Source organism: Doryrhamphus excisus, linkage group LG20 (genome assembly GCF_037039965.1).
Source record: "Doryrhamphus excisus strain RoL-2023G ecotype Guam linkage group LG20, RoL_Dexc_Guam_v1.1, whole genome shotgun sequence".
Taxonomy (NCBI): Eukaryota; Metazoa; Chordata; class Actinopteri; order Syngnathiformes; family Syngnathidae; genus Doryrhamphus; species Doryrhamphus excisus.
In genome coordinates, this window is record NC_136376.1 from 9,882,930 (window position 1) to 9,907,149 (window position 24,220).

At 40.9% G+C, this 24,220-nt stretch overlaps 1 protein-coding gene across 2 annotated transcripts in view; it reads right to left on the reverse strand.

The window, feature by feature from the left end:
* The window catches only part of LOC131107880 (striatin-like), a 30,625-nt gene extending 6,830 nt beyond the window's left edge, over positions 1-23,795 (reverse strand). The window contains exons 1-11 of one of the 2 annotated variants that reach the window (XM_058058325.2): positions 23,437-23,794; positions 11,926-12,029; positions 9,543-9,616; positions 8,170-8,248; positions 6,574-6,744; positions 6,153-6,288; positions 5,922-6,084; positions 4,933-5,043; positions 2,348-2,491; positions 2,116-2,252; positions 1,656-1,831 (exon numbers count right to left, since the gene is read on the reverse strand). In XM_058058325.2, the coding sequence (XP_057914308.2) occupies positions 1,656-1,831; positions 2,116-2,252; positions 2,348-2,491; positions 4,933-5,043; positions 5,922-6,084; positions 6,153-6,288; positions 6,574-6,744; positions 8,170-8,248; positions 9,543-9,616; positions 11,926-12,029; positions 23,437-23,649 (1,508 nt within the window). In that variant the 5' untranslated portion in view covers positions 23,650-23,794. Of the gene's footprint in view, positions 1-1,655; positions 1,832-2,115; positions 2,253-2,347; positions 2,492-4,932; positions 5,044-5,921; positions 6,085-6,152; positions 6,289-6,573; positions 6,745-8,169; positions 8,249-9,542; positions 9,617-11,925; positions 12,030-23,436 lie in introns of both variants that reach the window. The other variant, XM_058058326.2, reaches the window with a different exon arrangement.
* Positions 23,796-24,220: the final 425 nt, after the last annotated feature.

Genomic DNA, 24,220 nt, shown 5'->3' on the forward strand with positions numbered 1-24,220 from the left:
TCGGATGGCCGCATCGTGGCCTTTGATCCATCTTTGATCCATGTTCACAGCCAAAGGTGAAGATTATAACATCTTTTTATGAATTACAGACATGTACATGAGCATGTACAATGAAATAAAAAAAAAATTCTCAAATCTGTAGAAATGCCTTCTTGTTGCTATTAGGGAGGTTTAGAAACCAAACGATAAACGTACGTAAGTGCAAACGATAATGACGTCACATGCTATTGAAATGTATGGTAACTTGCCGACTTGTCAATAGCCTGTGACGTCATTATCGTTTGCGTTTACGTTTGGTTTCTAAACCTCCCTAATAGCAACAAGAAGGCATTTCTACAGATTTGAGATTTTTTATTTTGTTGTACATGCTCATGTACATGTCTGTAATTCATACAAAGATGTTATAATCTTCAGCTTTGGCTGTGAACATGGATCAAAGAAAGTTCCCCCATGGCATTGCGCGTCCGTGTAATGAATGTGGCAGACATTTTCCGGTATACGCATATAACGGATTTCGCTTATATCGGACAAAACCAGTGGGAACAATTGAATCCGATATATCCGAGGTTTACTGTATAATACATGTAATAAACTGAACATTTTCTGGAAACAAAATGGTCTTTTGATTAAATAGTACGTGATAATAAGCTCATGATTAAATAGTATGTGATAATAAGATCATCAGACCTTCGGTCTCGGGCTGATACTGGCACGCGGGGGCATGATACTGGGCCTGATACCAGACAAACCATGTGATAACCTATAAGTATCAGACTTGATGGCCTGAACAACAGCCTTTTGTTGCAAGTCTGAATCATTTCACAACAGGCACAATAAAATCTTAACACGGGTTACTGCTGCCGCCATAACACACGCCAAGCTAAACTCTAAACCCCTGACACCACTTCCTGTCTGCTTCCCAATTTGTTCACTTTTGCACACATTTACAGCAACACACACAATCTTAAGTCTTATTTACTGTATTCCATTTACACATAAGGAATCCTACTTTGCAGAAACTCACTAATCATGATCAAGCATGGATACAAATACTTGCAATATTAAACAAGTGATTATCCATCCATCCATTTTCCTCCGCTTTTCCGGGTCGTGGGGGCAGCAGTCTTAGTAGGGAAGCCCAGACTTCCCGGTCCCCGGCCACCTCCTCCATCTCCACCGGGAGGACACCAAGGCTTTCCCAGGCCAGCTGTGAGACATAGTCCCTCCAGCGTGTCCTAGGTCTGCCCCGGGGCCTTTTCCCGGCTGGGCATGCCCGAAACCCCTCACCAGGGAGGCGTCCGGGAGGCATCCGGACTAGATGCCCGAGCCACCTCAACTGACTCCTCTCAATGTGAAGGAGAAGCGGCTCTACTCTGAGCCCCTCCCGGATGGCTGAGCTCCTCACCCTACCTCTTAGGGTGAGTCCAGCTACCCTACGGAGGAAACTCATTTCAGCCGCCTGTATCCGCCATCTCATTCTTTCGGTCATGACCTAAAGCTCATGACCATAGGTGACAAGTGATTATTGTACTACCAAATCAGCGTAATGAGTGCAAACCGTCCCCTGAGGCCAACTGTGTCAACCCAGTGGAAAAATCCCATCTTCCCCAGAATGTCATGCACAATGAGGAAATAAAAACAAGCAGAGTGCTTACTTTTTGGCTGGAGTTGTTTTCTGAAGGTTCCACATTTTGAGTGTGTGATCTTCCGAAGCAGTGATCAGGACAGGCTCAACAGGGTGGAAGGTTAGGGCACGAATCCCGTCAAAATGGCTCCGGAGAGTAAATTTAGGATTCCAGGTTTTCCTCATTGCGTCCTTATTGTTGCCAATCTGAGGAGAGAGTCTCTAGTCAGAATTCGCTTTCACTAAGGTTGTGTATGTTTATAGGAAATTCCAAAACAAAAGCTGAAAAGAGAATAAATGAAACTCTTAATTGTTCCTCTTAAAAATATAGTGACAGCGTCCGCAGATACGCTATCGACTCTACATCTTTTCGCTGACACAGTCAATTATTTCACTGTCTCTTTAAGCTCTATTCACCACATGCTCAGAAATAGTTCTGCTCAGAATGATGGCCTTGTGGGATTTCAAATCTATTTGGCCCTCCTACTCACATCGTATGCCAGGCTGTCGGCCTCGTTGGCAACAGTGAGCCCAGCCAGCTCGCCAAGGCCCAGCTCACTCTCCATGGCCTCGTCTGAGCCCATAATGAACGACTTCCCTGAGGTGGGCGGGAAGGTCAGCGCCTCCACTGGAAATAAACAGACAGCTTGTGTCATCACATTGTTACAGGACAATTACAGGCAGGCTAAGACGTAGCGTGCATGTATATTCCAACATATTCACCTTCATCTGGTCGGCCCCCATCATGCTCGTTGAAGCGCACCACGTTTGGCCGTGATTGGGCGGTGGAGGGAGGCTGCATGTGGGACACATCCTCTGCATCTCTGAGGTTAGCCAGCATGTCCTGCAGCTTGGACCGGTTGGGTCCTGTTTAAAGCACACCATCAGGAGTGGTGTTAATAAGAGACATAAATGAAAATACAGAAGGAAAAGAAGTATACCGCATGAAAAAGAAGGGAAAGCAGAACTGGTAAGAAATTGGAAAACAATTAGACGCAGAAAGGAAATAAGGGACAGAATGGAAGTTAGCAGCAATGCTCGGTGTCAAAAGAGAGCAAAGTTGGGGTTTATCAGTAAATGTGGATGTGCGTGGATGGGAGTTGCTGTTTTTAATTTCTGTTGTGACATTGAATTATAAAGATCACACCAGCTCAGTGTGAAGCAGCTCTGCTCTATGCAGGAACATACATGAAGTTAAACACAGTAACAGTGCTTTTTACCTGTTAGATTAACACCTCAGCAACACAGAAATCTTACTTAATTGACATCTGTTTACGTTGTTAGCAATGGCTCCCTGGAAGTGCTTCTTTGGTTGTAAGGGAAAGACACATTTGTTTACAATTTCTGCGGAGAGTGTATCTCACCTACAGTGCATGCCCTTACAAAGAAGCCCGCCTATGTGTGACATCACAAACCTCCAGTTTTACAACGCCCTCTGAAAACGAGCGTTTTGAGCCATGCCAAACTTCTTTCAGGGCTCACTTCCAAATATGCAAACCTCCTTATCTGAAACATTGGCATCGTATAACACGAGAATACAACATTATAATTACATTTATAAGTCAGAAAAGTGGAAAAAACATAATAGGTCCCCTTTAAGTAAAAAATATATGCACATTTTGTGTCTGATTGCGTACAACTGCTTAGCTGATATCAAAACTTGTATGGAACAAAATTTTCTCAAACTTAATAGTGACAAAACAGATATTATCATCATTGGTCCCAAAAACATCACAACACCCACCCATAACTTCTATCTTCAATTTGACAGCGACACCCTCACTCCATCCGCGCTCATCCGCAACCTTGGTATCCTCCTGGACCCCACCCTTTCATTTGAACCCCACATCAAACAGTTAACCCGGACTGCATTCTTCCATCTTAAGAACACAGCCCAACTCCGTCCATCACTTACATTCTCTGCCGCTGAATCCCTGATCCATGCATTCATCACAACCAGAATGGACTACTGCAACAGTATTCTCTACGGTACACCTTCCAAAACCCTCAACAAACTACAATATATTCAGAACTCTGCTGCCCGCCTCCTCACCTCCACCCGCTCCCGTCAACACATTACCCCTGTCCTCCAAAACCTCCACTGGCTTCCCGTTCCCCAACGCACTCACTTCAAAATTCTTCTCATATCGTACAAAGCCCTCCACGATCTGACCCCCCCCCCCCAATATCTCACAGACCTGCTCCATCCACACAATCCCCCCTTCGCTCCTCAGACTCCAACCTCCTGGCACTCCCCTGTAAGACCAAGCTCCGAACCTGGGGAGACAGAGCCTTCTCCATCGCCGCCCCCACCCTCTGGAACTCTTTACCTCATTCACTCCGTGCTTGCCCTGACTTTCCCAGTTTCAAAAAACAACTAAAAACCCACCTCTTTAAATCTGTTTTTAATGTCTAACTTTTTATATCTGACTGCTGTGCCCTGCCCCGTTTTTTCTCATGTTTTAACTGTGTATTAACCAATGAATGTTGTATTTTGGTGTGTCTTCTACTCTGTTTACTTGCTTTTATTCAACTCCATTCTTCTGTAAAGTGTCATGTCTACAGGGCTCTAATAATGCTTTGTTCATTTTAAATCTGAAAAAAATAATTTGTCTACCCACCTACTATTTGTGGTTTCTTAAGTTTTTATTATTTGCAGTTTTATTATTATTATTATATTTATTTATTACTGATTTATTGATTTTCTTTATTCTTGATTTGTTTATTTATTTTCATCTTATTTTGAGCAGAAAATAAGATACTTGAGAACAGTGGAATGTTTTATCAGAGCTTTTATTGTAGAAAATCGGAACCAAAGCACTGAAAAAGTTTGTATATTTTTCTGTTTTTAATAAATGCGTTTTTTGTTTTTTTTTGGAAAACCTGATGCGGCCCAGCCTTGCCCAGACCCTAGCTCCAGTAGCCCCCAGGTAAATTGAGTTTGAGACCCCTGCTGTACACAATCACCATGGCTGCTGATGACAGTGCTAATACAGAGGAACATGATTGTGAGATAACATCACTCCGATATCTGAGTTTTTGAAAGAGACAATAGTATATACTGCAGACCAATACATTTGTGTGGGACAGAAAAACATGCAATGACTGAGTGAAAGGAAAAAGTGGTGACAGATTTGGCAATATGAAGCACAGAACAGAACCCATTCAGGATGAAACGACAGACAAGAAGAAGTCAGAGCAAAGCCAAGTAAAGGGCGTTTGATTGGAGCTTTTTGACTGAACTCAAGAAAGTGAGGCTCTGCGAAGAGAGGACAAGAAGGGAGGCAGTGAAGCCTGTCAGGACTTACTCTTCACCCCCTTTTTCCCCTTGCGTTCCTTTCTGTACTGCTCCTTGAGTTTGGTTATCAGACTCTGGTCCACGTCCCAGGCCTCAGATGTGGGACCTTGATCGTCCTTGTCTACACAGGGGGGACAAAACCAGACCGAGAGGCTGTTGAGGAACTGCCAAGTAGTGAGCCCCAAAAGGCCCTGTGGTGTGGGGGTTTTGGAGAGCAGTGTTTCTGCTGTGGTGATACTGCTCTGGAGGCTCAAGTAGACAGTGGGTATACAAGAGCATCTTTTCTTTAATCCGTTCACTCCTGCCTCAGAGAAATATGTGACAACCTCACACGTATTCTTTATGTGTAGGATTTCCTGCCTGCTAAAAATTCGCCAATTTAGATATTTGGCTTGTGTATCAGGACAAATATGTGTAGAAATGCGCCCCACAAAGAGATAATTTAATTGTTGGAAAATTATGAAAGAATTGTTAAATTTTGTTTCACTGGAATTAGCCCATCATGTATAGGCTCCTAACTGACCAACTCAATACTGCAACCCGTTTCCCTATGAGACCACAATCATATTTCTATTTAAATATACTATATATAGCTACATCATACTTTTCTTTAAATCTGTTTACAAGCCTGCTAAGATTGAAGTGAAATTAGCACATTGGAACAAGTAAGGCCCAAATACAAAGAAAAAGCCCAGCGTTTTTCAGCCCGTTTTTGTCTGGCTTTAGTCTGAGGACAAGTGGGAGACGTAAACATCAGACTGATTAAAGACACAGGATGTCAGAAATTGGTGTCACAGGCCGGCTATGGGAACACACAGTGGAAGACGGCACACAATATGAGATCAATTCCATTGGTTGTGATTTATGAGCACAGGACAAATGAATGAAAAGTACAACAAAGACATTACACATAAGAGTCAAATTAGCAAATGAAAATAAACAGCTATCTCTTTTTGTATATTGCATGTGTATTCATTTGTATAATTCCTCCAGACTCACCCCAGTCGGTCCCGTCGCCCGTGCCTCTGCACTCAGGAGAGATGTCCATCTCGTCAGGACTCGACAAGAAGTCAAAGCCCTTCAGAGCATCTTCTGTGTCTGGGTCCTCGCTAGTGTCCATGCTGGCTGGCGGTGTTGATGATGATGGCTTCTTCCTAATGATCTGTACGGGACATGCAGGAACATCAATTATATCATTAATAACCTTGTGATTATCAAGTCTATTCTTACCGTCCTGGACTCCACATTAGTCCTATCTCTCCCCTCACTATCTTCGTCATCATCCTCGTCACTGAACTCAGCTGCCGCATTCTCGATGAACTTGAAGGCCTCCAGTACTGCGCTCGTGTCCGAGAGCTCAGTTTTCCTGTTGAGGAGTATTGGTGCATCGATAAACACATTCACAGTAACAATTTCAATACTTGCAACTGTGTATCTGCTGGAAAATGGCAGACAAAAACATTCAGTGAGTGACCTCATCATATTAAACTGCATCTTATTCATAGAGCTGTTAGCTGTTTGTAGCAGCCACTTGATTAGTTTCCAACAATTACTTAAGTTAACAGTACTACAATGAACCACAATGGCAGCAGAAATACTCCTGGGTGCGTATTTTGGTAATATGACAAGCAGTACTGTAGGAAGAACTTACCCTCGAGTGCCCATGCTCTTTGTCGATGTGTCTGTCCCATTGACCAACGGCTCGGGACCCATACGCTCACCAGTCTTCCCACTTCCATCGCCGGCTAGTCCTAACAACGCCCGGACACGCTGTGACTTCACATCTAAGATGGTGTCTGTGTAGCCCACCTCCTGAAGGTATCTAGAAGATGACACATTTAAATAGTTAGATGGTTGTTTGAGGTCCAGCTTAAAGGAGCAGATGTAATGTGGACTTGACTGATTCTCCTGCAAAGTGGGAAAAATTGTGTAATGGCATTGAAAAGATTGAAAAATGCATTTTTTTTTGTAATTGCACACCACCACCAGCGTTTGGAGCTTCAACGGCACCCTGTGTGAGACCCTGCCATTTAGCGTCACTGAAATGAAGCAAACCGCTGAGTCAACTGTTGTTGACGTTAGTTTTTCACCTGCACAGATGACGGTGAGTGTGTAGCTAAAATGCTCATGTGTGATTGTACCCCAGAAGATGCCGACACAGCCACCTGCTGCAACTACTTGAAGATGATACTTAGTGGGCAACTTCATTTTGTTCAAATAATACATCACTCCTGCATGTAGGAGTAACTAGCAAAAACCGTCACCTGAATTGGGTATCAAGTATCAATTAAAAAGCAGAATACATGCAGGATACTGTGTATTACTACAGTAGTGCTGCTGGTTTGTTGTACATTTCATTTCCGATTGATGAATTTATTACTTAGTAATCACTTTATTAAAATTATTTAATATGTCCTCTAGTATAATAATAATAATAATAATAATATTTAATGTCACTAAATTGTAGTTCAGAGACTGTTTAAGCACTGGCACAACTTCAAAAGTACCAGTTGGGCCCTGGTATTGAATAATATGTAAATGATATCCAATATCCAGTGCCGACCAGAAAAGGTCTGATTAACAGCATTTTAGACAAGATGATTCTCATCATATTAACACTTTGAATCACAAAATATGGGCTGTGTGATCGGCCAGCATGTTGGGGCAGATGATGTGTGAGGCTGCAGTGTGGAGACTAGAGAAAGATCTTCCTCAGCTTAAAGGGACGACATGGCAAAATTACCAAGTGAACAGATTTAGTCTCGGATCTATGAAAATTCAAAAATTTGGATGAACAATCCAAGGAAAAATCCTAATCAACTCCCACATAGCACAACAAAATTCTGAGATGATGGGATTTCACCAAGATCCAGCATTTGAACATGTCAAATGTAAAATCTGGATCACATCTAGATGGATCTTAGTTTAACATGCCAATTTCTGACCTTGCTTAAACATAGATTATTTTGTTTAATCCTAATAAAATATTTAAAATGAATGAATAAAAATACATCCACGCTGATAAAAACAACCTACTGTGTACTGAAACGACAGAGAAGTAATGACTGGTGCTGCCCATGTGAGGGAGCTCTTGTCCACGGACAAAGATGTACACCTTACACACCAACTGTAATTTGTATGCAGTCATGCATGCCAGGTAATTACATTCACACCTCATGCGTGTTTTGCAGCTCCCCCCCACAAAAAAAACCAACTGTAATCCTAATATGAAGGTTTGCGTTCTTACTGTCTGAGGAGCTGACGGCCTTGTTTCCAGGACAGTTGATTGTTCAATGATCCAGAAGTCTCGTTCTCATTCGTCTCGTCTGGAGGAGAAGAGAAGGACACAAATCAGGGCTCCACAAAGAGCATGGCCTGACATAATTTCCACTCGCTAAATTCAACCCAAACATTCTTGCATCACCACATTATGGCAACAGCAGTTATTTCACTTCCAGCGTCTCAGCAGAATGAGTGAATCAGTCAATAGAATTATATATAATATTGCTTAGTTTTATATGCCATACAGGAAAGAGCAGTGATGTGCTTATGCTTGCAGTATCCAGTATCCTCTAATAATACCGTAGGACTCAAAGCTCACTGTGATATTCATTATCATTCGCGCTCTGCTTGAGAGTCAGCTGGAACGTTTGCATAGGGCCATAGATAACTAACAACCATTTGGATGGGGGTGGGACGGGTGTATCACAGGGGGGTTGGGGTGGTAGTGCCACATACCTAGAGTTGTTTGGAAGTGGGTCACATGCCTAAGTCGGGGAGGTGAGCATTGGGCAGATGTGTCACCATATGAGCAACACCTCCCACTTCGTGTCTCTGTGCCACCCACCCCTCACCACCTAACACCTCTTCCCTCACCTCCCGTCATCAACACTTCAAGGGTTTTGGAGCTTTGAACAGCATTCATGATTAGAGAGCATTGGGGAAAAGAATTAACTTCATGACAGCACAGGACTTGACCAAAAGACCATAAGCTATTCAAATAATAATAATATATGGGGGTATGTGGCATACAAAAAGTGAATCGTTTTAGACAGTTCACATCCAATATACACTATCCTGTTTACACTGAAGTAAACCGTGATAAAGTGGCCTTAAATCAGTTACCGTGCACTTGTTAGAAAATGGCGTTGAACTACCATGTGGAAATAGGAACAATTTACATTTAAACAATGTATTATTCAGTACAAAAAGTCACAAACTATGGGTGTCTCATGATGATGTTACTTTGATAGATGTAACTTGAAGTAATTATACAGTATTTACAAAATTAGGTTATGTTTATCACAATTTTCGTGATTAGCAAAACAATACTCATAGAGGTCCAGAGTTTCTTGTGCTGCAGTAGAGGTATGAAAACTGCTTGTAAATAAACACATGGGTTACATAGTTGTGTGACAGATTCCCTAACGCAATACTAAATGTTGCCTAATGGCAGAAATGACACTGTTTCCATATTCAAGGACATAAAAGGAAACTACGGAGACAAACAAGATTGGACATGAATGAAGCCTTCCCATGTGAAACGGTGATGTCATGAAAAGGTATGCGAACACAATAACAGTGATTTAGCAGACAAGATGGAGGCAACTGCAAACTTACCGGAATCGTAGCTTGGAGGTTTCACATCTCCTTGATTTAATTCTGTCCCATATTTTAATTTATGGTACTTTGCTCTGTAAGTAGAACAAATGATAAAGATTCACATGAGCAAGGCCCACACAAGGCTGATTAGACAAAGCTGCAATGAAAAGCAAAAATCTGAATTACATTTCAAATGTAACTTTTTTGGAATTTTGCCCATCATTCACAATCCTTATGTGAAAAATGAACACATATTTATTTTCCTTTTCTGTGCATTATAACTCGAGAACCTGAGTTAATATGAGCTAGCTAACATTGAGACACACCTATTTCGATTATGCCCTGTAAAAAAAACGTTGCATCGTTTGATATACTTGCTGTGATCAACACATACAGTGATGATAACATGTAATAGTTGCAGTATATTTACATATTTTGACGGTTTAAAACACACACACTAATACACATACTTATGCTAGTTCTGTCAACAGCAACAGCAGCGATGTCCGCTCTCAGAAAACAAATTAACGATGGCACTTTGAAGTAGTTTCCTACTTTCTTGCATCAAATTCACACATGTATCAGCAGCCCAGCCTCGTTCCAAAGAGTACTTTCACACCTTTCAGTTCCCACAGCTCCAGCACACGACTCTCTTCATGTTTTAAATTCATTTAGAGTCAGGTACAACCTACATTCAAACCAATATCTCACACCACTTTTCAGAAGCTCTTGGAGACGTGACCGGTTGCCAAGCAACCGGTGAAAGTGGTGGAGTGGTAGTAATTCTGGGTTAAGCGTTGCTTCTGAGGCAGTCGTGTGCTCTCACACTGGGGAAAAGTGGATAAATACACATTAAGCGCTAGAGGACAATCCCACGCTTGAAAGACCGGCCAATGAGATTCTTCAAATTGTAGGGGAAGTCTAACAGATCAACAGCTCAACATTGCCTTCTAAAAAAAATCTTAAAAACAATTCTTAAAAAAAATCTAATCACAAGTGGACATCTTGAGACCCAGCTGTGAGCACTTCGAACACTGGGAGATCTGCACACTCAGCACTTTGAGGTTGTCAATAGTGATTGTGACTTTCACCATCATTCTTTGAGAACAAAAGTGTGGCCTGGGCAACACCGTGGGACCATATAATGTCTTCTGTGTAAGCAGAAATAAGTAAATATAATCTGTGGGTCTGTTTGGAAAAACACAGTATATGACCTCCTATGCTCACATTAACCTCTAAGTAGGTTTGGTCAAACAAGACGTAGATATTGTAATGGAAGTGATCAGTATTCCATTCATATGTGGAATGCAGTTGTTCTATGGAATAAACACTGTACTGAAACCAGTGCACATTTTGGAGGTGGGAAACAAGGAAAAGAGACACACAGTCATAAGGCAATACATTCAGGTCGGCAAAATTATCAAGTTAATTTTAATTTATTGTGTGATTTATTTATTATTGGGGCTGCACGGCAGTCAAGTGGCTAGCATGCAGGCCCACAGTTAGGAGACCCAAGTTCAATTCCACCCTCGGCCATCTCTGTGTGGAGTTTGCATATTCTTCCTGTGAGTTTTCTCCAGGTACTCTGGTTTCCTCCCACATTCCAAAAACATGCTAGGTTAATTGGCGACTCCAAATTGTCCAATGATATGAATGTGAGTGTGAATGGTTGTTTGTCTATATGTGCCCTGTGATTGGCTGGCGACCAGTCCAGGGTGTATTCCGCATTTCGACAGCTGGGATAGGCTCCAGCACCCACGCGACCCTCGTGAGGATAAGCGGTAGAAAATGAATGAATTAATAATTTATTATTATTAGTGCCCATAAAACAGTTTTATTGTTTTTGAATGAGAAATCTTGTCATATTTTAATCTTTCAAGACCTTGTGACACCCCTAATGTGTGACAATGTCTTGGTGGAGGAGTAAAAACTGTTTTATACGTAAGGACCAAGTGAGATGGTGACAGGCCGGTACACTTAATATAAATCTTTGGATTTCTCAAGAAAGAAAGCTTTGGCAGTGACCTTGTTTTGCCTAAAGAAAAAATAATACATTCTCGTCCTCATTCTGACCATCTTGCTGACACATATTCCCTGAGACGTCACTCAACTCGACCCGGGAGAATGTCACACCACTACCAGCTTATGCTGACATCAGCTGAGACACTGTAGGGGATTTTCTCATGAAATGATAGCATTACTGAATGAAACACCCCCACAGGTCCAACAGTTGATTTATTGACCTGTGAGAACCACTTCCACTCTACCTTTTCCGCATTTCTCTGGGCAAAGAGGCCTTTTTTTCAGCAAGGAAATTGTGTAAACCATGATTGTAAGCAACTTGCAGAGGTTTATGAGTTTGTAGGAGGGTTGCAGCAGCAGTAGGCGTTATGGCACTCACCTCTCTTGCTTCAGCGCATACTCCAACATTTTGATCCTCCTCACAAGGTCTTTCTTCAGATTCTCCTGGCCCTTCCTCTCCCCTTGTAGGAAGGCGATTTGAGCCTGAAAATGCAAAAATAGGTGGCATTTTAGAGGAAGAGAAGAAACACATCCATTACTTTTATAAATAGACATTTGGTTGGTTTGCTGGTATCCTGTGATAGATGTGCAGTTTCTTGGAACAAAGACCTGATGTGAACCTCCACAAGGGTACAGCACATCAGAGGAAAACTACTTTTGTGGAGACTGAAATAGGACGATGTCAAATCAATATGCGTGGCAGGATGGGAAACAATAAGTAAATGTGTTCCCTTCTATTTTAATCGAACCTACTCGCTGTCCTACGCTATAACAGCTCCCTCCTCCAGAAAATCATCTTTTTAACAGGCAGCAGCTGTTGACGAACTTTTGAGTCAGCATTACACACACACACAATATAACACTTTTTCACAACACAGTATACCCGTTCATACAATACATTACTTAACATTGTTTTCACTCATTTTTACAGTGTGGCGGATTTATTTTGTTGTGGCGCTGCACCCCCATCAATTACATGTAGCGAAAACCCGGCTCGATATGGGCATAATTGGCTATGGTTCAATTAATAATTAATACAATGAATTGACTGTGTCAAATTGATAGCTGAATAATTGCATCTTGAATCAACTAAGGCAAAAATGAAGGGAACTACTTGACCGCAACTAGCAGAAGACTTGATTTCGTCTCAACAAACAAAACAACATGAATTAATGGAAGTTGAGCTGCATACATGCAGACGTCATCTGTGGCACACCAGCTTGGAGTTACTCTGATCAATATCAGCAGCATCGATTGTAAACATGACAATGATTGTTAACAATAATTGTTCATTTTTCCATGCAATTCATCACTCATCACCAGTGTGCATGTGAAGGACTTGTTTTACTTCCACAAGGTTTTATTTTTATTTGACTTTGGAGCAGCTCTGCACTCCGAAAAAGAATGATGACATACTAACGAAGTGCAATGCTTACTTTGGATTAACTATGGCAGACAAATTGGTAGAAAGGAGCAAAAATAAGATGGGGACGCATCCCTTTTTTTTTGCTGTTAATGTCCCAGAGGGAATGAAAATGGAATTCCTGCATTGGAATCTAAAGCAGAGGATGGTGTGAGTTTGAGTGGGCTGGACGACAAGTTCACACGGATACCAAGCGGAGCTGCTGCAGCCTGCAACAATGAGTCATGACTGCATTTCAGTCTGGCTCAGATTGAAGGCAGCACTCTAACCGTGCGGTTCCTCTGCAAACTAACTTACCACCGGACTGTTCACTCACTCAGTGACAGTTATTGGCTGTAAAATAATGACAAATAAACATTTTCCATGCATGTCAACTACTGATGATCAAATCTATCCGTCATGTCTGTTGTTACTAATGACTTATTCATCATCATCCCTGACTTGACAATGCGTTGAATCCATTCAAATGCACCCTGCACTGACAACAATGTTAGCAATGTTCACAATGTGTCTGGCTTTCCACATAAATCAAGGCACACTAGTGTGAAGGCAGCTAGAAAAACAGCTACAAATGCGTTAAAAGGCCCCTAGAGCACATTTTATTTATGAGTTCAGTTGAAATCATTTACAGTTAAATAATTAATGTCAACAAAGTACTGAATCAATCATACAATCCCCATGTGTTGAACTTGTTTGAAAATAAGTTCGGGTCCAATAAAATCTGATCCCAAATTCCGTCATCCAGACCACGATAAAATAATGTGATATAGGATTCAATGTTAATAAATGTTGTATTTACATAGTGAGAGCACAGTTAGAATTTGTAAATATGTTTTGTTAAACATTTTAGAGCCCTGTAGACACAAAATAACACCCCTATAGTCACATTTACAATCCCATTTGTTTACATCACATTACACAACTCTGCAGGGACTCAACACAGCAGCTAGCTAGTAAGTTAGAAAGCTCTAATCTAATATATTTCTTCTAAACTTAAGATGCCAAAAACTTACCACACCATTTCATTCACATAATGTCAATTTCCGCCAGAGTTCACGTTTAACAGTGGTTTCCGTTTTTATTGAAAAAGTGAGCGATTCCATTTGCAACTACTCGTAACATGGAAATCATAGGGCCCTAATAAGTGCATGCTGGTGAGAGAGATGAGGCACATGTAAGTGTTGTTCGAATAATACTGCATGTAGCTTATGACTATTGTCTCCAAAAATAACATCCTCAGGCTTCAAATCTAATATCAGTCAAGACCAATGCCTCATGGAGTTGAAAATATAGCACAAGAAACTGATGTGTTCAACCACACAAATTCTTAATTTAGATCATTATGCAGTTCCTTTCCACCAACTCGCTTTCAACTCCCAGACATGATTCCAAAGAGAGTCACACCTGATATCTACTGTTCACTTCCTTATCCACCTGACGCACTGGACCGGAGACCCGGGACTTCTGTGGTGGCAGACACTGAGAAGACTGAAGCTCTGTGAATCTCTGGCTCATCATCTATACCCCCGATCAAACATTAACCTTGGGAGGAATGTAATGAGTCAACTAAGGCTGTAAAGAGACACAGGAAGCTTTTAATCCTGGCTTCACACTGAGTGCATTATTGGGCTACGGGATAAGAGCTCCTCAGTGTGTCCGAGTGAGGGACATGTAGAACAGGGCGTCCATCTAGAGTGTGGGGCTTTTCAGAGACAGGAAAAGGAGAGCGTAGTGATGGGGTAATGGCTACAGAGGACAACAAACACAAGACAATTTTGCAAAGCCAAGGTAAGAAAATGTGTAATGTCATTTTTACAGTCTTAGTTAACTAAAATGAACAAGGAAAAACAGATGAGAGTGGATTATACACATCCATATTACTATAATTAAAATATGGTTCCAGATCTCCAATACAAAGAGTCCATTGGTTGATCTGGAAACATTCGACGCAGTGAAATGCAGACTTTTCCACAGGAATGTATGACAATACTCATACAGCCTCGGTGCTTCTACACATGGTGCACCTTTGAGACTAGCTGGTGTAAATCACATATTTACAAAGCAAACACTCCTTCTCCTGATGAGCGCAGTTAACTCAGCGACCCACCATGACCCCACAAGCAACATGATGGTCAACCTGATAACTTGCCAAGTACATTCCACACATGCCATTAAACTGGTGGATAAAAGGGTAAAAAGAAGCCAGACAGGTGTAGGGGCGCTATCAATAATACCACTAGTAAAAACAAATTCAGAGGGGCTCAAGCATGGTTGTTTCCTTGGGGGGGAATGAGGGCGGGAAGTATAATTTGTATTCATGTTACTTAACAGTACAATTACTACTACTTAGAAATTCATCAGTATTATTGTGGGGAATTTAAGAACTGGCTTCCATACAAGAGCTCAAGAGTCACACAATCTCAGTACAAGAGAGCGCTAACACTGATGGCATGTGGGAGGTTTACACTGTGCCTTGTCGCCATCAAACAAACTGCAGCATTGAATACTCATGCGTTTTGATAGCCTTGTGTTAAGATGAGAAATAGCTGTGCTAAGACCTGGAGCTCACCTTCTTAAAATACAGCGTGGTTGTGAGGTGCACTAGAGTTTATTTTAATTTTCAGTCAAACCTCTGCCTTTCTCATGCGTTTCATAGACATGTTGTTTTCCTTGAGTCACGGCTTCCCAGTTGAGCTTTGTTTTACACTGTGCCATCACACTACTCAAGTCAGCTCTGCACTGCAATGCTTTAAAGTGGCACAAATGTAGTGCATCATCCTTCACTCAGGTTACAAACAGTCGGTTTCTCCATTTCACACTTCTATGTTAAGACCCAGTTTACATGTACTCTCTCTAATTCGATGGGGAGCCAAGTGCTATGTGCCTTTGATACGCTGGGAGCAATTGTGGTCATTTCAGCTTGTGATTAGATTAGACTACATTAGAGGAAGAAGACACTACATGCCAATATGGGTCAATAGTAGGAAGATCGAACTGAATGATAAGTTATTTCCTTCCATTTTAATGTGCAAATGACTTCTGCTTTGGTTCTTGTGGTTATGTTGTCAAAGGAAACTTTAAAAATCTGCATTGCGATGGCTTGCTTTGGCCAATACTTGAAAATACATTCTGCCACACAGGGAATGATTATGAATTTATTAATTACATGTGAATGACATTGTCCAAATTGTTGTAAATGCATATTTCACTACCTAACTGAATAAAGTATGATTAAGAATGCTGATCATGACTTTCCACTTTTTACTATTCCTTTGTTTGGGATGCTGACAGCAGCGGTGCCCTTCAATACTGAGGAACTGAGCACGCCGCTGTTCACTGATTGGTCGACAGAGGATTATCCACCTCCTTACATGTTACAATGGGTATAAAAGGAAACAAAACAATACCGTGAAATACTCTGGATTACAACAAAAGAAAGATTCAAAGCCATGTTTTCTTGTGTACGTGTATCAGCATCCTAATACTGTAGTTTCTTAGGCCTGTCTTTGTTACAATGGATCCATGTACTCTCTTTACTAAACTGCATACTGCAGCATTTCGCTTACCATTATATTGGGGGTGCGGCTCATTTCTGTCTCTACATGGTCGCGCAATTTTCTTTTGCATTCTTAATGGGTGATTGAAGCTACATGCGTGTATGTTAACCAATGAAGTCAATTGGGCCAAATGAAGCTGTTAGAGAGCCAACCTCAGAGAGTACGAACACGGAAGCAGCTGCTGCCCTTTGGCCTCTTCTGAGTGGGTGTGGCTTTGTAGGCTAGAAAAGCCCATCACTATCTGGACTGGTTTTCAGGCATGTCAAACAGCAGTACATACCTTCAACTCTACATTACACCTCCAATTTCAGCACTAGAAGACCTGAGAATTTTCTTTGTTGTTACTCGTAACCCTGGACAAGGAAATAAAATCTTCCTTTTTAAACTACAAAACTATGACTAGTGGGAGTAGTTCAGCTCAGACGCCCAGACTTTAAAAAGAACATTTTATAGGACATGCTGTTATCTGGACAGAGTGGCTATTTGTCAAAGACTGCAACAGTGACTTTGTGGTACCTCTAATGACTGCCTTGGTATAACTATGAGTTTATGAGAAAGAATGTGAGTATTCAGTCTTGTGATCTTCGCAAGTCCTGAAATTGAGCTTTTGTTGTATTTTCCCAAGCTGGTGTACATGCAAGAGAAGTAAAAATAACTACAGCTAGGGGAGTGGACAAAATATTGAGTGAGGAATGACAGTGACAAGCCATTTCTGAATTTCTGAATGCCGCAGTAAGTGAGCGTGTATGTTTGAGCTTGGCACAGAGTGTTTTTTTCCTGCGCTATCCAGCCAAATTGGCCCCTGACTTTTTTTTTTTTGTGCAAGTCAACATAAGAACACACTAATAAGTCATCTTACCAAGACAGGCTAATACCAAGCTTCTCCAGCAGCTAACTGTAGTTGTTGCTGACAAATTACAACTACAAAACACACGCTATTGTTCATGTGAGTTTTTCTTTTTGGAATAAAATAGACGTTTCTGAGTGTGTCCATGTTTCAGACTGCACCCACACAGCGCCACCTTTCACTCTGAGCCACCTTCAGCGGGGTGTCAAATTATGGCAGCAGACAGATTCTTCGGGGAAGGAGATATAGCATGAAGCAGGGATTCCCCCATTACAAGAAGGATCTAAGGCAGGGGTCTCAAACACGCGGCCCACTAGTTTGAGGCCCCCGCCTTGATATGAAAGTTTAATGTTAGTGCGGCCCGTGCAAGTTCGATATGGATGCTGTATGGTATCATGTACCCAGAAAAAAATGATTACGTTTGATTAATGTTCATGTTAAAGGTTAAATAACTGTTAATAGTTATCCTCCCTATCCGTGTGGAAGTGGTAAGTTTTTGGCTTTTTAAGTTTAAAGGAAATAACTTGAAGGCTACCGTTTAGTTCGCTCGCTCTCTAGTTTGCGAGTTAGCATGTGTCTCAAGACCCTGCAGTTGCGCAATATGTTGTAAATAAAGAGTATAAATGTGACTATAGTCGTGTTTTGTCATGTCTACAGGGCTCTAACAATGCTTTGTTCATTTTAATCTGAATTTGTCTACCCACCAACTATATGTGGTTTCTTGAGTTTTTATTATTTGCCGTTTTATTATTATTGTTATATTTATTTATTACTGATTGATTTTCTATATTCTTGATTTGTTTATTTTTCATCTTATTTTGTGCAGAAAAATAAAAAATAACATATTTGAGAACAGTGGAATGTTTTATCAGAGCTTTTATTGTATAAAATCGGAACCAAAGCACTGAAAAAGTTTGTATATTTTTCTGTTTTTACTAAATGCGTTTTTTTTTTTTGGAAAACCTGATGTGGCCCAGTCTCACCCAGACCCTAGCTCCAGTGGCCACCAAGTAAATTGAGTTTGAGACCCCTGATCTAAGGGCTGTCCCATCAAGGACATAACTTGTTTTCTGCCATGAGACTGAGGTGATGAATGATGTGTTTAAGAAAATACTACAATATTGACAAGGACACTCTTGCTCTTTTTTTTTAAGTTAGGTGTGATTGATTTGGCCAAAATTTAGAGCTTTACAATTCACACAAGACATTTTCACCCGAGAGGTAATCTTTTTTTTTTTTTTTAATACAGTACCCTTGGTGCACTTGTGTCATTCTGTCAGCATCCTCGATATTCCTCACAGATATCCACTACATTATGAAATAGCATTAAAAAATGTGTCGGCACTTAAAATCACAATCAATACACGTACTTCCTGGGTATTTCCAACCCCCTTCCTGACATATTACAGAATAAATTATAGCACAGCTCATGTATTATCACTCATCAGCTAGTAGTAAGATGTAAGATGCTGGCAGTTCCCGGGCAAGTGCTGATTAAAATAATCAGTGTCTTGTCAAGTTCACCAAGAATAAAATATCAGTGTTTCCCACACCTTCATTTAAAACAAAATTTTGATTTGTCGCTAACTGTTGAGAATATTTCATAAGAGCCTTATTTTGAAACCTTTTGAACCTTTGAAAGTCTCACTTCCTGTTTGTGTGTCTGAACACCGGTTTAAATCGTGGTTGACAGTGTGAATACAAGTAAAGCAAATGTTTTCGATTTAAATTGTATTATTTAAACACCAATTAATTGTGTTAGGTGGACTAGAGTTATGCTACACGTTCTAAAAAGTGTCGCCCATTAAGGTATCCTAATATCCTAAGCATGGGGTCTCTCATCAACGGATACTTGATGAGGGAACCCACTTAGCCTCTTAACCCGCTTAGCCCTCAAATTACTGACTTCATGGTAAAATCAATTTGTCAGAAATCGCGTTCCAGTGGAGATCATCCATCATTATAGATCTACTAACAAAAACATCAAAGAGCTGCAAACTTTCACAGGCACGAATGAACAAAAGAACTTGACCAAGACAATGTATTGATTATCTATGACCACTCGACTCTAGTTGAATCTTAACAGACAGAAGCCTCTGCATTACAAAGCATCAAATCTACAAGTTGAGTAGCTGACATGTACAGTATGGTTTCAGGGCTGCCCACATACACGGGAGTGGCTCTTAGTGGGACCTAACAGGCTTGCTGGACAACATTCTTGTGAGCTGTGGGGTTTGTCTTATGCCCAAACAGCAAAATAAGACGTGTAGTCAAATGTCCTCGATTTAATGTCGAAACAACCAATAACAAAAAGCTGATAAAGTCCTACAATTTTGGTCCGTCCCATTAAGAGTAAATTTCATTTAAGAGTAATTTCACAGAATACATTACAAATTAACGATAATAAATTAAATATATATTATAGAAGTATCATCTACATTTTTAATTACGTGGCGTTTCCCACAGGACTACAATCGATTTGTGGCAGTTGTTTGTCTTGGGGCTAGAAGATGTAATCGTCTAATTTGCATGATGCACGTGCATCACACATACAGTTGTCCCTCGCTACGTCACAATTTGACATGACATGACATGATCTTAACAGGGCGTGAAGTCATCCATGGCATGTATGACATGATAGTGAAAGAAAGTTATTCTCCCATTTGGTGTGGAAGTGGTAAGTCTTTGGCTTTTTTTACCCCCCACTCTGTGCCAACTAGGTAACTTGCTAGCATGTGATGCTTAAAGCTGTGGCCGTGTCATGTGTCCCCGCAGTGATCCCCTAGCCTACGCATTTATTTGTGGCGGGTTGCAGACACATTTATTTACATTCAGTGTTTCCCAGCGGTTGACAGCTTAGTGAGAGCGGCAGCGTATAGCGTATAGCAATTGCTCCTTCAGAGTTATATTTCACAAACTTCACAAATAATAGAACGCACTAGAAATTGCATTCAATACAATTCCTGGGATTACTTTATCTGCCTGTGATTCAGAGAGCAGCTGAGAAACGGTAAAGGTGTGGCCATATGGAGACGTAAATGACACGTTGGCATGGAAATGAGATTAGGTCTTTTGTTCAATGAAAGAACCATGTATAGACCTGTTATAAAAGATATTGTAAGAAGGGCTAAAAAGGCAGTGAGTTGTCAATGTTAGTGCAGACCTGCAAATACATACAAATCTATTGTACTCAACATGCAATTTGTTGCATTTTTCTAGTTTCAATTTCTGTTGGTACAGTACAGATAAATAAATACATATTATTCAACGGTATTTCAAATCAAGAAGGCATTAAAACAGTTCTGTCCCCGAGGGGGGCATGACAGAAAATAATTGAGAAATAAACCCAACTAGATAGCCCTGTGATTTACCCATAATTTCCTGGATAAATTATACAGAAAACAGACAAATGAATGGGAAACAAACCCAGAATAATACCACACAGCAATTCAAAATGTTTACTATAAACAAGAGATAAGTCTGGTATGCTGCACTGCACTAACCCAACATTTAAATAACATTCAGAGCATCAACCAGTCTTTGGGGAAAGATACCAACCAAAGCTGAGCCAAAAATTGATTGTGCAGCAGTTTGCCGCCACAAACAAGCCATTTAGCAACCTCACTATGCTTTGCCAGAGTTGTTGCTGCAGACAAACAGAAGGTTCAAAACACTGGCCACACTGACAGCAGCAGGATTTCAGTTGAAATCTATGATCATGGCCAGAATATTTGCTGGCAATGTATACGACCAGGGTTTCTCATACTTAAGGCTGGCACCTAATGTGGGTCAATTTTTATTGGGTCACCGATTGCGAGAGCACAGTACTGAAAGCTATTAAATCAATCATCAATTAGGTGACTTCCTGGTACATGATTTTAATGTAGTATATCACTACTACTTGCTCCTGTATTTTCCCAAAGGTCTTGGGCATCATCAAGATAACTGGTATAATTGGGAAAAACCTTAATGTTCATCTTTGAACTGTGCCATGCGGGTCATTGTTGTCTAGTGTCTTTCTTATGGGTCCTGAATATTGACCTGAACTGAGGCAAGTGAGGCCTGCAGTTCTTTGGATGATGTTGTGGGGTCTTTTGAGTCGTCCCTAGACTCTAGGGAAGGGGTCTCAAACACGCGGCCCGCAGGACACTAGTTTGAGGCCCCCGCCTTGATATGAAGGTTTAATGTTAGTGCGGCCCCGCGCAAGTTTGATATGGATGCTGTATGGTATCATGTACCCAGAAAAAATTATTACGTTTGATTAATGTTCATGTTAAAGGTTAAATAACTGTTAATAGTTATCCTCCCTATCCGTGTGGAAGTGGTAAGTTTTTGGCTATTTAAGTTTAAAGGAAATAACTTGAAGGCTACCGTTTAGGTCACTAGCTCTCTAGTTTGCGAGTTAGCATGTGTCTCAAGATCCTGCAGTTGCGCAATATGTTGTAAATAAAAAGAGTATAAATGTGACTAAAGTCTAGGGGCAATATTGGTTGGCCAGCCCATCCTGGGAAGGTTCAGCAGCTGTCCCATGTTTTAAACATTTACAGATAATGACCAGATTGTTGGAGTCCCAAAGCTGTAGAAATGGATTAATAACATTTTCCAGAATGGCAGATCTCAGTTACTTTCCTTCTCATTTGTTCCAAAATGACTTTAGATCTCAACATGATGTCGAGCTTTTGGGGATCTTTTGGTGTACTTTTTGTCTTCAACATGATTTCTAGCTTTTGGGGATCTTTTGGTGTACATTTTGTCTTCAGCTATGTTGTCGATGACTAACGTTTACATTTTTTGATGAGCGGAAACATTTAAATGTAACAAACGTGCAAAAAAAAAAAAAATCAGAAAGGGGGTAAACACTTTTTCACACCACTGTACCGCGAGGGAGCGATAATCAAACCGCTATAAGGCAAGGGACGACTGTACTTTATGTTTTGTTTTTTTTTTTATTAAGGAAAAATAATCTCTGATTGGGTTCCTGAGTTGAGAAAGTCTGGGAATACCTGATGCTACCCTTGGCTGCGATGCACTCAGCTTCTTCTCAAATTGTAGAAATAAAATGAAACAAAAAAGCAGCATAAAAATGAAGCAAAAGGGTATAAAGCAAGGAGAAAACCTCATCCTCCAAGGAAGTACAAAACAAACAAAATCTTCGGCATGGAGACGTAATTAAATCATGAAATGGAACCTGTAATTCTGGCCAACCTCCTACTGGAAGTAGATGATGCGGTCTGCTTATGCTTTGTGTTCAAATTAGGGTTCTATGGATATGCAATTCATTATAAGTCGCTATCCAAAGCAGCCAGAAAAGAAAGTGCAGTAGTGGTATCATAAAGTAGCACCACATTAAAAAAAAGCAACAACGTGTAAACATTTGTCGCATTACCACAATTCACCACATCAAAAAGCTGTGAGAAATGTGCCTACATATTAACAATCAGGCGTGACAAACAGTAGACGAATGCATTTGAAAGCTTTAACCTTAAAGCCTGGGGAGTGGCAACAGCTACCATATGATACATTCCATAACAATACAGTACATCGTGACACGGTGCTCTGCTATGGGCGCTTTTGGAGGCGACAGTTATTATCACAAACAATAATCAAACAGTTACAGTCGGTTTAGTCAGGATTCTTCTCGATATTTCCTTACCATCAACAAAAACCGAAGTGTCACATTAAAATGTTCCACACATGATCCAGCGCCCAGTCAAGTTAGCCGTGGTTGTTGTACACAGCAGGCTAGCTAACAACTCTATATTACTTTGCAAGCTGATTTAGAAATCTATACACTTTTTAGACCTGTCAATTTTAATAAAAATAAAACAAGAACGTAAACAAGCACATTCAGTGTGATTTCGGTCAGAGTAAGAGGAATAAAACCGTCGTCGTGCTGTCGGGTCAAGGGGGCGCTATAATAGCCTTTAGCTCCGGAGCTAATGCTAACTAGCTAGTCTAGCAACGAGAACAATCACTTCACAAGACACTGTAAAGAAATAACGCCGTGCCCCTATACTGTCACAAGAAAAGAATCATAAAAGAATAAAATGCGGTGCTTCTCACCTGTAACTCGGCACGCTCCACATCCCATTGTGCTCGCTCTACTTCGAATCGGGCCCATTCGTGCTGCAGGAAGTGTAAGATCCCCGGGATACTGTACTGCGCCCGAGCCGCCTCCCCTACGTCGCCATCAGGCAGTGGTCCTTTACCAGCGCCCGGTAAGACCGAGTTGTTATTATTGTTGAAGAACACGCCGGGGCCCGCCTGTTCGTCCATGGCCGGGCTCCGTGAAATGAATTGTCCTCTTGGCTCACTGTTTCTGGTCGATAAATGCAAGCATTAAGGGGGTAAAAGCTCTCGACAGCGTACCGTCTTCTTGAGTCCGGGGAATGAACTCACTTTCTGACAGCTAGCTGTCATCCAATGACGTCAGTGCATAGGCCACGCCCACACTCTGGCTGGCTGTATGGGTGGGGGTCAGACTCATTTTTATTACATTACACCAGCAAAGAAGCACGGAGAATGATCCTCAATACACTGTATATTATTGTTATTATTATTAAAAACCATCACTTAATACATGTGGAATCAGCCTCAATATACAACTACCAACTAATGATGTAGAAAAATCAGTGAGGCAACATGAAGATGAGGTCAATGCAACTTTATTTACATTTGAATGCAATAACTGAGTAATAATCTATACCCGTCTTGATTGCCCTCAAGGGACAATACCCATGTATAAACTACTCATCATCATATATCATCATTTTTCAACTACTATATTGTAGTTTTGAAAACATTTTCCAACTGCGGTACAAATTTTCAGCCATAATTAAATGAACTG